At 37.8% G+C, this 15,964-nt stretch overlaps 1 protein-coding gene across 3 annotated transcripts in view; it reads right to left on the bottom strand.

Annotated features, from left to right (window-relative positions):
* Helq (helicase, POLQ-like) overlaps positions 1–15,964 on the bottom strand; it is a 39,428-nt gene that overhangs the window by 22,346 nt on the left and 1,118 nt on the right. The window contains exons 1-7 of one of the 3 annotated variants that reach the window (XM_013020229.1): positions 15,053–15,758; positions 10,541–10,719; positions 9,576–9,776; positions 7,879–7,951; positions 7,188–7,298; positions 4,419–4,517; positions 1,339–1,484 (exon numbers count right to left, since the gene is read on the bottom strand). In XM_013020229.1, the coding sequence (XP_012875683.1) occupies positions 1,339–1,484; positions 4,419–4,448 (176 nt within the window). In that variant the 5' untranslated portion in view covers positions 4,449–4,517; positions 7,188–7,298; positions 7,879–7,951; ... (1 more) ...; positions 10,541–10,719; positions 15,053–15,758. Of the gene's footprint in view, positions 1–1,338; positions 1,485–4,418; positions 4,518–7,187; positions 7,299–7,878; positions 7,952–9,575; positions 9,777–10,540; positions 10,720–15,052; positions 15,759–15,964 lie in introns of those variants that run through there. The other 2 variants (XM_013020228.1, XM_013020231.1) reach the window with 2 other exon arrangements.

Below are 15,964 nucleotides of genomic sequence, written 5' to 3' on the forward strand. Positions count from 1 at the left end.
AGAACCCTTTAAGACATCATTAATGCTAAGGAGAAATATAAACACATACTTTGCATGCAATTTCATGTTTGTGGGGTTCAGCCCTATACGTTCCATAAATCTACAGATGCCAAGTTTAGATTGTTGGTATAAGATGTACCTTTATAGAACATGGTTTCTTTGATTTTAAGGCATACATTTTTTCTGTGAAGATGGGAATATGTATTAAATCTTACCATCTATATGGTAAAATGTGTCTAAAATAGCACTTTGGAAATCTTAGTAATAGATAATATACAATTATGTAATATTGTGTCTTAATGCCTTAAATTATTCTTAAAAAGTGATTTATAGAGAAAACTTTAATGATAGTTTAAACTTTCTTTAAATTTCTATAATTAATATCATCATTGCAAAGGCAAATAATTACCAAAATGAGCCAATTCCTTCCTTTTGTATTAGTCCATGAATCAAATTCTATTTCAGGTCAATCCCAATTAGAGAATTGGGATAGATGGATGACTAGATTAAAACCCAAGTTAATAATCTCTGACTGTTAACATGGCCCAAGATAAGAAGCAAAAAAAAAAAATCTAGAAAAATAAAAACAAACATAGGACATGTGTAGAAAAACTAGAATTGTGAATACTTAAATTTACTTTATCGTTAGCCCCAGGAGGGACAGAGCTAACATTAGAATATCATTAATGAGGGAAACACTAGAAGAGTGAGGAAAGAAGTGACACTGCCCACAAAGAAATGCACTCTTTGCCTGAATTATATAACTGTAACTCCTTCTCTATATCACCTTTATAATAATAAATATTAAATTAACAATAATTTCTTTAATTCTAAACTTCAAAACCAGTGCATTTCTTAATTACTTTGGAAATTAAATTCAAAGTAAGAAGTTGCCCAGGAAAATGAAGACAATAATATTTAATTAAAGAGAAAGTTAAGCTGAAGATATGATTTGTTTCTACAGTGATTAGTCCTTTGACTTGCTAAGTCAGTAGATCTAGATCTTGGCTGTTTTATAGGGCTCACTCTAGATTCTAATTTGTTTAAGATGCAACCTAGACATGATGATTTTTTAAATCTCTGAAGTGATTAACTGGTCAGCCAAGGTTTCAACTCACTAATCTAAAGTCACGGATTCTATCAGTTATCATTCTAAATGCAACTTAGGATATCTGTTTCATATGTGAATTTTTTCCTTCAAGGACAGTTCCTTCAAAATCTAGAATAATACAATGTTCTTTAAGAAGTAATGAGTGCTCTTTCAACAAACAGAATACACAATCTGTAATCTATGATAGAAATAAAGTATAACCGAATATATTAAAAAGATTAACATACTTGCTTAAAAATTTGCATAACATTTCTGCTACATTTTCACAATTCTTCTTACTGGGACAAAAAACTAAGCAGGAATAATTGGGAATAACTTCTGACACCAATGCTACCAAGTGATCAGGATCCATCTTTTTGAGGGTATCAGAATACTGCAAAACAGCAATAAGTTCCAAGTAGTTAGTATCCTTGAGAGATCATCAACTTACTATGTATGTGATTTGAAAAATAAGTCACACATCCAATCAGACACTGGTGACTCAAGAGATCTGAGGACTGAAGTTTAAAGCCAGGCTGTGCAGACAAATCTGAGAGACTCTTATCTCTAATCATCAGAAAAAAGCCAGAACTGGAGCTCAAGTGGTGAAGTGCTAGCATGAGCTAAAAAGTCAAGTGAGAACTCAAACCCTGAGTTCAAGTCCCAATACTGGTGTGAGCCCAGTACTCCATCTCTTACACACTTACACACACGCACATACATGCACCATCTAAAACTCTCAACTTTTTTTTTTTTTTGCCAGTTCTAGGGCTTGAACTCAGGGCCTGTGCACTATCCCTGAGCTTCTTTTGCTCAAGGCTAGCACTCTACCACTTTCGCCACAGTGCCACTTCTGATTTGTTTATGTGGTGCTGCAGAATTGAACACAGGGCTTCATGCATGCTAGGCAAGCACTCTACCACTAAGCCACATTCCCAGCCTTCAATTTCCTTTATTAATCTGCATATTTAAAAAATTAAACCTGGCAAGGTGCTGGTGACTCATACTATAATCCTAGATATTCAGGAGGCTGAGATCTAAGGATTGTGATTCAAAGCTAGCCCTGGCAGGAAAGTTTGTGAAACTCTTATCTCCAACTAACCAACAGAAAACCAGAAGTGACACTGTGGCGAAAGTGGTTGAGCACTAGACTAGAGCCAAAGAGGTTAGGCCTGGAGTTCAAGCTCAAAACTGACAAAAAAAAAAGGCCTGTACTAACATCAAAATTAAATTGTGTTTTCTGCTTAGGCTATTAGTGAGGGATCTTTAGGTTTATTTAAATGACAGGAATTAAGTAGTAAATTAAAGTAGTGAAAAAAGTTACTGTTATTAGTAACTCTACTACATATCCATTTTCAACAAAGCAGATAAAAAAGTTCACAGAGAAAAACAAATATGTGTCCTAATAATAAATCTTAATATGGAGTGTATAAAGATATATTCTTTACTATTATAAATACCTTCCAAAACCAGATTCACCATATTATAAGATTTACTTTCAGAAAGAAATTAGCATCAAATTATGGTAATTTGAGTAATATACAGGTATGAAAAAATTCAAAAGAAAATGAAAAAAGGTAAGTTATTTAAAATTTCCTTTAGTCACTTTTATTTTACTGAAAATGAATTGAGATATAGACTTAGAACTGGACATATTTGGCTCAAGTCTATTACCCTGGAGTTGAAAGCATAGCTCAGTTGAAAGAGAACCAGACAATAAGTGAAAGTGTGAGGTATTGGATTCGAGTCCAGTCTTAGACATTAAAAATAAAAAGTCTATTATTCTAGCTACTTGGGAGGTAGAGACTGGGGGTCTGGGTTCAAGGCCAGCCCAGGCATACAAGTTCTTGAGCATCCATTTCAAACAATGGGTTAGTGCAGTAGTACATGCCTATCATCCCCTATATAGGAAGCAGGATAGCTGGGAATATAGGGCATGCCTGTCATCCAGCTGACAAAGGGAAGCACAAACTGAAGAATTACTGTTGAGCCTGGCCCAAGCATAATAAAGACCCAGTCTAGAAAATAACCAACAAAAAAGGGGTAGTGCTGCGCTTCCTGTGGTACTTAGCAAGCACCACACCTGTGCTCAAACCCCATTACTGATCCACCAGTCCCTTTCTCCCTTTTAATATTCTCCATGTAAATGGTAAAATATTAACACTGTAGACAGCAACACTTTTATACACCAATATATCAAGTACATGGACTATATATTTTTCTTGTTGCTGCTAAATAATAATCATAGTAGAGGTTTTTAGAGTCCCAAGGCAAAAAATAAGTAGTAGTTTTGTTAATAAGGTATTTAACAAATAATTTAGTAAATATGTATTTCCTTACAATTCAGTAGCCCTTTAAAATAAAAATACTTAATTCTTTTTTTTTTTTTTGTCAGTCATGGGGCTTGAACTGTGGGCCTAGGCGCTGTCCCTGCTCTCTTCAGCTCAAGGCTAGTGCTTTAGCACTTGAGCCACAGCGCCATTTCCAGTTTTCTGGTGGTTATCTGGAGATAAGAGTTTCATGAACTTTCCTGCCCAGGCTGGCTTTGAACTGTGATGCTCAGATCTCAGCCTCCTGAGTAGCTAGGATTAAAGGTGTGAACCACCAGCACCTGGCAAAAAAAACAAAAAATTTAATTCTTAAACCTAGGAGTTCACTAACAGGATGTATGCATGAGTTGGCAGTATCTTTCAAACCTTGAAAGAAGACTGGACACAGCTACTAACAGCCACTTAGTATTTGCATACTGCAATTATAGAAAGCCCAACTTCATAGACACCTGATATGAAAGAAAGAAATACATGTGTTCTGATGTTAAAATTGGAGATAAACGCTGGGATTGTGGCTCACTGTTGAGTGCCAGCTGCATATGAACAAAGACTTGGACTCAATCCCTAGCACTGCAAACAAAACAAAACAAAACAAGCCAAGTACCGATGGCTCACACCAGTAAATCCTAGCTACTCAGGAGGATGAGATCTAACCATCACCCTTCAAAGCCAGCCTAGGCAGGAAAGTCCATGAGACTCTTATCTCCAATAAACCACTAGAAAAACCAGAACTGGCACTGTGGCTCAAGCTGTCGAGCACTTACCTTGAGCTGAAGAGCTGAGGGACAGGGCCCACACAAGAGTTCAAGCCCCATGGACTGACAAAACAAAACAAAACAAAACAAACAAAAAACCCCTGAAAACTAGTTACAATGAATCTGCTGTTTGTATTGTATTGACCAACATACATTAAGCATCAGCCATTTTTCTCAAAGGTTAATACTATCTCCAGTCCCACCAAAGTAAGGAAACTTGGGATTTAAGGCTTTTCAACATACCTTATAATTAAGGAGACGTGAAAAAGTCATAACATTCTCAGCTTTGCTGTCAACCTCATATATTGTATCATTGATTTTCAGATATTCTTTTAATTCAACCTTGAATTAAAAGGAAATAATCAACACAAAGGAATTCTACTTTGCAGGATCTGAAAGTTGGTAAAATATATTTTAACAAAGGACAAAACTATACAAAGATTTTAGCCTAAGAAATCTAAAATAATGCTTCAACTTAGAAGTTCTGGCTTTGTCATTCATTTTCCTCTTTTTGCCTCTAAATCCAAGTAAGAATTAATATCCTTGAAAAATACTTCTGAGTTGAAATAGGCATATATCTGAAAGGAAATAAGAAGTGTGAGTTGTAGTATTCACTTTCATCTTTTGTTAATGATTTGTGTTATTTCTCAAGATCTAAAACTTTCTGTGCTAGTTATCAGTTTCTTATTTTAAACACTAACATGCTATTTTCAATTTAAGGGAACAAAACCACAGATAATTTTGTTTTTAAAAGTTTATTAGCTAAGTGAGGTGACACATACCTATAATCCCATCACTCAGGAAGCTCAAGCAGAATTACAATTTGAGGTTAGCCATGCTACACAAATTTGAAACCCTGTTTCAAAAGAAATTTTTTAAGTGTCTAAAGAGGCACATTAGGTTCGAAAATGTTTCTTAGTATTTCTTAATTTTCTTCATGTTATTGAAAAAAATGTAAAACCATCCAATGTCAAAATAAAAATTGGTAATTCTTAAAAATTATTTTCTGGAACTCTATTTAGAAACAGAACTGCATATTAGTATTGTAGCATACAATAGGTACAAGCTACCTTTGAATAGCTAAATTTTGTTTACTTGCTTCGGGGACTATGTTATTGGGAGTTTAAATTAAATCTATGGAAAGCCTTAACTTACTAAAAAGCTATTATTACTACCAAAGCATAGGTATTTGAAAATATTTTAAAAATAAATTTTTTGTTTGGGGGCTGAGAATGTGGCTTAGTGGTAGAGTGCTTGCCTAGCATGCATGAAGCCCTGGGTTCAATTCTGTAGCACCACATAAACAAAAAGAGCTAGAAGTGGCACTGTGGCTCAAGTGGTAGAGTGCTAGTCTTGAGCAAAAGAACTCAGGGACAGTGCTCAGGCCCTGAGTTCAAGCCGCAGGACTGGCAAAACAAAACCAAAACAAATTTGTTTGGGTTAGTTTGCTGCAGACAAAATTGTTTTGCAGTCCAAGCTGACCTCATACTCGCAATCCTCCTACTTCTGCCTCCTGAGTGATGGAATTACAGGCCTGCAGCTAACAGATTTTTTTAATGAGCCAAACATGTCTCACTAAAATTGAGCCAAATGGAAAATATACTTTAAAAAATAAGAAACAGAAAAAAAAATGGTCTAGAACAATTCATTCAACAGATGTTCACTGAGGGTCCACAAGCCAGTCATTGCTTCAAGTGCTATAAAATCATTCATAAGCCAATATGCTGGTCTCCACAGAACTTACATTCTCTATACACAAATTTAATTATTAGAATGTAGTTATGGTGAGTGAAATTATACCTCTTAACTAATCCATTGAACTTTTTGCGTGGTACTAGGGTTTGAACTCAGATCCTCATGCTAACTTGTTAGGCCATGCCTCCAGCCCTATTTTTCACTAGTTATTTTTTAGATAGTGCTTTGCTTCCTATTTAGGTGCATGATCTGCCTACTTTTGGCTTTCTTTCATTGCTGGGATGACAGGTGTGGACCACTGCAATCAGGTTCTCTCCATGGAGATTTTTTTGTCTAGAACTTTTCTGTCTAGCTAGCCTGGAATACCCATCCTCCCAGTTTCAATCTCCTATACATCTTGAGATGACATGCATGAGCCAACAGACCCTGCTATGGATAGAGAAGGATTTTCATGAACTTTTTGTCCAGAGTTGGCTTCAAACCACAATCTTCCCATTCTCAGGCTCTCAAGGAACTGGATTATAGGCATTAGTCATGGGTACCCAGCTTATTCCCTAGAATTTTTTGTTTGTGCCAGTCATAGGGCTTGAACTCAGGGCCTAAGGGCTGTCCCTGAGCTTTTTGCTCAAGGTGAGCCCTCTACCACTTGAGCTACAGCTCTATTCTGGCTTTTTTGTGTGATTGATTAGAGACAGAAGTCTCATGGACTTTCCTTCCCAGGCTGGCTTTGAACCTCAATCCTCAGATCTCAGCCTCCTGAGAAGCTAGGATTACAGGTTATGAGCACATGGTTTCTATATATATATATATTTTAATTAAAAAATTTTTTTTCTGTCAGTTGTGCAGCCTGAACTCTGGGCCTGGGCACTGTCTCTCAGCTCTTCAGTTCAAGGCTAGCACTCTACCACTTGAGCCACAGGGCCACTTCCAGCTTTTTCTGCTTATGTGGTACAGAGGACTCGAACCCAGGGCCGCATGTATGCAAGGCAAGCACTCTACCACTGAGCCACCTTCCTAGCCTCTTCTATAAGATTTTAAATATACTATGTCCACTATTTTTTGTTTTTTTGCCAGTCATGGGGCCTGAACTCTGGGCCTTGGTGCTGTCCCTCAGCTCTTCAGCTCAAGGCTAGCACTCTACCACTTGAGCCACAGTGCCACTTCCAGCTTTTTTTTTCTGCTTATGTGGTGCTTAGGAATCGAACCCAGGGCCTCCTGCATGCAAAGCAAGCACTCTACCACTGAGCCACCTTCCCAGCCCTATGTCCACTATTTTTATTTCTCAGATAATACATAGCAAATCAGTACAATGCAAACCTTGGGTACATACTGGTCTAAAGTGACTGCTGAAATATTCTGCTTGAAGGAATTTTTTTAAGTCTTCAACGTTGTTTAATGTTGCACTCATACCAATAATCTGAGTTGTTTCTAAAAAAATTCAGAGAATTAAATGTTTCATTTATATTAAAGGTAATTTTAGCAACATTTTATTTTCTAAATTCTTCTCAAGTGATGGGAGAAAGGTACGCAGGAAGAGATTAAAAAAACACCATGGAGATGATATTTACAATAGTACATACACATTTAAAGTGGGATTGTAAAACAGTTCCTTCAAGTGATTACCTAAATATACTATTTCTTTAAGACAGTGGTGATGGTGACAATGGAAACAGTAAGTTACTAGGCATGCCCTCTGGGCATGGCAAAATACTTCACCTTCACACCTGTTCTCTCTCACATACTCTTCAAAGGATCTCATCAGGTTAAACAAGGGGACTAAGCAAACACTGCCAGTAAGTGGGAGGAAGTAATAGAGGGCTCTTTCAAATGCTAATTTAATTTATCCTCAGAGTTCTACTCATTCATTGATTCTGCCAACAAAACAAAAAAATGCACTTACTTTAGAAACTAAAGCAGGAACTCTAAGTCTTTTGCTCTAAGTCACATAATCCAGTGAGAGAAGTCTTTCATGGTTAGATCTCTTAATTATGAATCAGCAAATACTTACTGCTAGTATAGAGGATTTTTGCCAGGGTCATTTCCAGGATGGCACCACGGCTCCCTTCGCCAATCATGTGCAACTTTGAGATTAAAATAAAACAAAGAAAGAAAACCCAATAAGGTAAACAAGTACATCTTCATAAAATGCTCATAAAACAAATAAACAAACAAACATATGTGGGCTGGATAGGTGGCTCAGTGGTTGTTTAGCATGCATGAAGCACTGGGTTCGATTCCTTAGTCCCACATAAACAGAACAAGCCAGAAGCAGTGCTGTGGCTCAAGTGGTATAGTACTAGCCTTGAGCAAAGAAACTCAGGGACAGTGCCTGGGCCCTGAGTTCAAGCACCAGGTATGGAAAAAAAATATTTTTTAAATCAAAACCCCAAAAAGCAGTCGGGCACCGATGGCTCACATCTGTAATCCTAGCTACTCAGGAGGCTGAGATCTGAGGATCACAGTTCAATGCCAGCCGGGCAGGAAAGTCTGTGAAACTCTTATCTCCAGTTAACCACCAGAAAATTGGATGTGGTGCTGTGGCTTAAGCGGTAGAGTGCATGCCTTGAGCTGAAGAGTGCAGGGACAGCGCCCAAGCCCAGAGTTCAAGCCCCATGACTGACAAAAAACAAACAAACATAAAAAAAAAACCAAGAAAAAACAAAAACATTTGTAAGAAATATTTAATACTTGCTTTATCATTCTTTAACATTTTGGGTATAATGACTACAGTAAATACACATTAAAATACCATTTGGTATTTTAAATTAATGAGTTTGGGGGAGGGCAATACACTGACACACCTGGAATTCAAAATAAAATTATAAATTGTCTATAAACATAGTCACACTTCAAGAAACACCTGACACTGGAAATGTCAATTTGTATATGGACAATTTCCAAAAGTGGAATATTTCTGTGGGGACCCCATTCTAATAACAGTGCTCAGAAAGGACATGATATCCTCCTTGTAAGCATTTCCCATCCTCAGGTCAGTGACAAGCAGTACCTGGCTTGCAAAACATCCATCTTGTAAGATTGGCCCCAATTAACAAGCTGTGGGCCGTAAATTCCTGCAAACTTTGGGTTGTAAATCCCTGATTAACAGAGCTCAGAGAACCAAGGTTAGGAGCCAGGTGGATACATCCAATTAGTAACAAGCACATGCAGCTCCCCTTGCCACTGAAGTTACTGACCCCCGCCTTCTGCCCACGGAAACTGTGCGCCAAAACCGACCAGAAGGACTGGCCAGTTTAAACAACTGCCCAGAGACGGGTTACAACCTAGTTGGTCACCTGCCAGTTATCCGACAGGACTATGCAGTTTTGTATGAGTATTACAACCCTATTGGTCACTTGCATGTGTCCACCTTGTCCCTCGTGGTCAATCTGCTATAAAAAATAGGGTCAGACAATAGCCCGGGGGCCGTCTCTGCCCAGGTGACTGGCGAGTCCGTTTCCTGATGCTAGGCGCGAAAATAAAGCTTGCTTCATTTTCGCTTTGTGTCAGTCTCACTCTTTTGATTACCGACCCGATGTTGGGGTGCTGTCTTAATTGGGGTACCCTATTATTTCTACTTGTATTGTCTTCTGTATATTAAAATGAATTATTCTTGATGAGGTACTAAGCAAGTCCACAAAATAATCACAATAATAAATAACACATTAGTATAAGAAAATACTGATAAAAGTAGAAGTGGTAACTGACCTCATCTACAACAACCAGGCCCAAATTACCAATCCTTCCAGTTTCAATCAAGGAGTTCACCAGGCTATGACTTTTCTCAATGGTGGCAATATACAGGGATTTTTTTTCCCTTCTTTTTGTTGGAGGAAATCTTCCTTTGCTTCCAGCATATTCTTCAACAAAGAAACCAAGTTCTATACCAAAACTTGACAAACTTGAAATCTCGAATATTAAAATAAGCAAAATAAAAAATACAAGTAAATAAGCACATCAATTATTAAGTGCTTTCAGCAATTTAAGAAAATAGCTAGCCGGGTGCTAGTGGCTCACACCTGTTACTCTAGTTACTCAGGAGGCTCAGGATCAGGGTTTGAAGCCAGCCCAGGCAAGAAAGGCTGTGAGATTTGTATCTTCAATTAACCATCAGCAAAACAGAAAGTAACATTATGATTCAAAGTGGTAGAGTGCTAGTCTTGAGCAAAACAGCTCAGGATTAGTACCCAAGATCTCAGTTTAAGCCCCATGACCAACAACAAAAAATAGCTAAAGCAGTATCTAAAAGCAATCAATGAGCACAGTTATGAAATTAAATATTTATACCTAAGAAATACAGTGAAAATAAGGTGCTCATCTTTGCAAAATAAATGCAAACTTTAATTCACCTAATAAACATGAAAATAAATTGCCTTCTATGATGTTACAAAAATATCAGAACTCATTCATTTGACAAAACATTTGGTTAGTTTTGCTTTAAAATTCAATAGTAATATTAACTAAATATATTAACAATATATTTAAGAGTTCAACCTACCAATTTAGAGAAAATACAAGTAGTATTTGATGATATATTTGGTAAGTGCCCTAAGCTTCTGTATATACTAAAAATAATTCTTCATCATAAAGATACTTCTGTTTAGCTAGTACACTTACGCTTTTAGATCTTGTCACAATAATGAGTAAAAAAGATTTATATTAGAAAAACATACCTTTTCTTGGACAATTGCCACATATGGAAGGATCATTAAGACATCTTTCCTCCGACAAAGTAGTTCTTGTAGCATTAAAATCTCAGCTACAAGAGTTTTTCCACCACTAGTTGGCAAAGAATATATTAAATTTTTTCTTTCTTGCACAGAACTCAGTGTTAAGCAAGTATGTTGCCATTCTGTGGAATTAAAAAAAAAGACAATGAACATTCTTTTCTCTCTTCATATTCTTGTGTATTGGGGTGTGTGTGCCAGTCCTGAGGTTTAACTTTGGGGCCAGAGTGCTGTCCCTGAGCTTTTTTTGCTCAAGGTTAGTACTCTATCATTTTAGCCATAGCTCCACTCTCAGCTTTCTCATAGTTAATTGGAGATAATAGTCTCTCGGACTTCCTGCTCCTGCTGGCTTCAAACTGTGAACCTCAGATTGCATCTTCCTAAGAGGCTAGGATTACAGACATGAGCCACTAGCACCCAGCTGTCTTCATATTTTAATTTCAAGTGTTTTCCCAGAAGCACAGACATTAAATCCCTCCTGTGAGGCAATCTTCTGAAGGTAAAGATCATTAAAATGAATATTAAGTGCCCCAAATTCAAACTATCCAACATCTACAGCCAGTGAGAGTCTACTAGTCGTTTATCCATGGGGTGAGCAGCTAAGCCCCCCTTATCATCAGTTTAAGACTTAGGCAGGGACAGAGTTGGCTACAGTCTGAGGAACAAGGGACCATCATCCAGGACATGTGAGAACCAAATGAACAATGTTAAGGACCCATGTGAATATTCCAAGGTCTTCCTCTTAAATTCTACAATCCTATGTAAGCTGACCTTCCTCATTCATCCAAAGCTATCTTACAAAGGAATAGAAGGTAGAAGAAATGAAAGTCCATAGGGTTTTGCATAAACTAATACTAACTTCAATTAGCTCTCTTGCAGACCTGAATTTTGAATGGTTGAATACCATTTCAGACTAAGACTAAAGCATAAAAGGAGTATTAACTTATATATGCAGGTTACCACCACTTAGCAAGGTAGTATTGATGAAAATGGGTAATATCTAAGACATGGTGTGGGAATTAGTAGAATACTCTGAGGGAGTGAGCTAAGGGACAACACCCAAGCCCAGAGTTCAAGTCCCATGACTGACAAAAAAAAAGGCTCATAAATGTGTTGAATTATGTGAAGTCACTTATGCCTAAGTATTTGAAAATAATTATGCATCAAAGAGTTGGGCTTGAACATTAAAAAATGAAAATAACTGAATGACATTTATGAATGACTTCACTGTGTTTGTTTTATTTTTGTTGGAAGTGGGGCTTCAACTCTGGGTCTGGGTGTTTGTCCTTCAGCTATTCAGCTCAAGGCTAGTGCTCTAGCACTTGAGACACAGCGCCATTCCGGTTTTCTGGGCTGGCTGTGAACTGCGACCCTCAGATCTCAGCCTCCTGAGTAGTTAGAATTACAGGAGTGAGGGCTGGGAAGGTGACTCAGTGGTAGAGTGCTTGCCTTACATGCCTGAGGCCCTGAGTTCGACTCATCAGCACCACATAAGCAAAAAGAAAAAAGCCGGAAGTGGCACTGTGGCTCAAGTGGTAGAGTGCTTGCCTTGAGCTGAAGAGCTGAGGGACAGCGCCCAGGCCCAGAGTTCAGGCCCCATGACCGGACCCACAAAAAAAAAAAAAATTACAGGAGTGAGCCACCTGTACCCAGCTTATTGTGTTGTTTTTTTTTAAACATGATTCCCAGATATCTATTATATCTACATACTTTTTCTATAAAAATATCTTTAAAATACTTGGCTAGGGGTGTACCCAAGTAAAGTTGTGTTTAACATACACAAGTCCCTGGATTCAATCTCAGCACTGAAAATAAACATCCATTAGTTACCAAACTGCAGATGTTCATGTCTAAACTCATATTCACATTTTACCCAATTCAGATACTTTAAACCTAAAATTACCAAAGTGATTTATAGGAATATGATTTCTTCATTTATTAAAGAATCTAACCATGGGATTATTTAGGATGAGGTGAAGGGGAGAGGAAAAAAGAAGGTAATTTTGAAGTACATTGTTACTATGAATGTAAACAGCATAAAAGAATCTAAATGAAAGTTAAAGGTCAAGTGGGGGTTGAGGTAGGGTAAAGAGAAAACAATAGAGATTATTCTGAGCAAAACATTGTTAGATGTTATGCATACCTAATACCATGGTGAAACCACTTGCTGCAATTAATACACATTAATAAAAAAAGGGCTGGGAAGGTGGCTCAGTGGTAGAGTGCTTGCCTTGCATGCTCTGGGTTCTATAAGTGGTAAAGTGTTCACCCTGAGCTTAAGAGCTGAGGGACAGCACCCAAGCCCAGAATTCTGGCCCAATGATGACGACAACAAAGAAGGAGGAGGACAGGAAAGTAAAACAGGTTCCTGTTCGGAGACAGGTCCAAGCAGGAGGTGGCTAAGCCAACAAGAGGTTGAATGAGTATGAATATACTCAAAGGAGTTTGCTTACATGTATAAAAATAGAACAATGAAACCCACTGATGTTTTAAGAAAGAGGAAGAGGTACAGTACAAGGGGTGAGGTTAAGTGGGAGTGTAAAGATGCATGGAAATGTCACAATAAGCCTCCTTCCTACTAGTACAACTGATATATGTTATTAAAAACAACAACAGCACTGCTTTAGAACAATGATGCTTTAAATTTAAATTCACTTATGCTTTAAATTTTTCATGTTATTAAGACAGATTTATATAAAATAAAAATTTTCAAAGTGCATTTTAGCCAGGCATTGGTGGCTCAAGGTCTCCTAGTTACTTTGGAGACTGAGGTCTGAGGATCACTGTTTGGAACAAGCAGGAGCAGGACGTCCATGAGACTCTTACCTCCCACCAACCACCAGAAAGCTAGAAGCAGAGCTGTGGCTCAAGTGGCAGAGGCCTAGCCTTGAGACAGAAAGCTTAGAGATAGGACCCAGGCCCTGATTTCAAGTCCAGGTGCGCACACACTCATATGTACACACACACACACACACACACACACACACACACACACAAACTGTTCTTCACTGAAATTTTTACGTAGAACCAATGTAATTGACAGTCATTACCACTACTTACTTTGACATTTTAAAGAGTTTAATTTGCAAGATTAATTTGCAAAATTGGCTCTCTCTCTCTCTTTTTGTTTTTATAGATGCATTACTGTTTAAGCAACAAGGCCAGAATTCATAAGGAGGCTGACAGATTCCAACAGTTGAAAAACTACCACAGGTCCAACGCACAGTGCCAGTTACACCTTGTTAGCACCTTATTCTCAGGGAATTCACTTTGGCAAGAAATGAAAATTAAACAAAGAACAAGGTACTAGGAGAAAAATAAAGGTAAAAAAATTACTATTTACTTGAAGTGCAACAGACTGTTACCTCTTAAACCATGAACCTCTGCTTGTAGTCTGGTAGTAGACTTTGTTTCCTAAAGTCCTAGTTCTTCAACCTCTCTTCTCCCTAAGTTGAGAACCAGCTAGTTCATAAGATCTTAAACGGAGTTCCAGAAATACTTATGAAGTAAATGCTTGATGGGCTGATCTCCCAGAAGAGCACTTCTTTAAAGTGACATTGAAATATATGCAAGGATCCAGTTTTGAAAAACGCTTATTTTGGGGCTGGGAAGGTGGCTCAGTGGTAGAGTGCTTGCCTTGCATGCATGCATGGGTTTGATTCCTCAGTACCACATAAGCAAAAAGAAAAAAGCTGGAAGTGGCGCTGTGGCTTAAGTGGTAGACCGCTAGCCTTGAGCTGAAGAGCTGAGGGACAGTGCCCAGACCCAGAGTTCAGGCCCCACAATCGGACCCAAAGGAAAAAAAAAAAAAGAAAGAAAAGAAAAACATTTCTCTGCACTTCAATAGTAACTTCAGCTGTCTTTAGAAATGGTAAAGTTTAATGGTACTGTTGACTTCTTTCACTCAAGACATTCCAACATTCAATGGAGTAAAACTAAATTTTGGCAGAGAAGACAGAGCCAAATGAAAACTGTGAAACAGCTACCTCAGAGGAAAATGAACATAAGCAGGTATGTCAAGATGTGTAATAAAGGTGTGGTCATGGCAGCAGATAAACTACCGAGAAGTCAGGAAAGAAGTAACCTTGGATTTACACACCCTATTTATTACATCTTTGCTTTTTCCTAGTCATTACATTTTAAGAGGGAGCACAGAACTCAGAATTGGGGTGTGCTGAATTATTATTTATGAAAATAAAGAGAGCAAGAGTAACTGGTTTGAGGATGACTAGGAAAGAGGTTCAGTAGTGGCAGAACAGGGAATAGAAGTGTGAGAAGACACCTGCCACTTCGATTTTTCAAGATGAGATATATGACTGGAAACAGCTGCTTCTGTTGATGGAAGATTTTTGTTTGGCAATCCTGGGGTTTAACCTCAGGGCCTTGTGCTTGGTGGTCTACCACGTGAGTCACACCTCCAACCCCCAAGTTTTGTTTTCATTCCAACAAAAGCATTACCATATAATTTTTCAATTCCTCTGAACTGAACATAAAGGTCTCTCACTTTGCTGGGTAATGAATAAAAAGGACCAAGATCATATGATGATGATTCAATTGTTTTCGTAGCAACATTAATTTCTTCAGATAGGAGAGCCTCTTTGAGCTGTTTACTCTTAGAAAATATTGGTGTTTGGACTGTGGCGTTTCCAGTCATGGCACTCTTCAGATGATCTTTAATACTTTTTCTCCTACTCATATCTGAGCTCGTTCTGACCTCTGAAGATAATTCATTGTTTTGCTGGGGTTCCTTTATATGACCAGGGGGCAATTCTTCATTCATAGTATTGTTGGAGGATGAGTTCCTATCCCTTTCTTTAGTAGATGGAGCACCCAAATAATTTGAAGAGTTCCACAAATTTTCAAAGTATAAAATTTGAGAAGAAGGCATATCATATAAAAGATCATTGCTAGGCTCAACAGGGACATCTTCACCTTCACTATGTCTTTCTGTTTTATATTCAGTAAAGTTGCTTTCTGTTGGTATGCTGAGTTTATTTTTGGCACTTTCTGAACAAAGATCTTCAGTGGAAAAGTCTGTAGCATGATTCCTGTTTTCAGGAAACTTCATGTATTTCTGTTCCATATAATCAAGTTGGACTACAAAGGAGTTGTCTACAAAACTATCATTGCCACCAAACATGTCCTCTTCACTGTCGATTGGCTGAGAAGGAAATAAAAATACTTAAGTACAATTCCAGCTTAAGAACAAAGCCTTCAGCCTAGTGCTGAACCAACTATACAATTATATGCAAGTCACTATATTTATAATTTTAGACAAAGATTTTTTTTTTTACACTTCACTTGACCTGAAAAGGTGAAGTGATCATGCTTCAACAATGCTCCTGGAATGTTAAAGTGATATTGTGATTC

The sequence above is a fragment of the Dipodomys ordii genome, unplaced genomic scaffold, assembly GCF_000151885.1.
Source record: "Dipodomys ordii isolate 6190 unplaced genomic scaffold, Dord_2.0 Scaffold49, whole genome shotgun sequence".
Lineage (NCBI taxonomy): Eukaryota > Metazoa > Chordata > Mammalia > Rodentia > Heteromyidae > Dipodomys > Dipodomys ordii.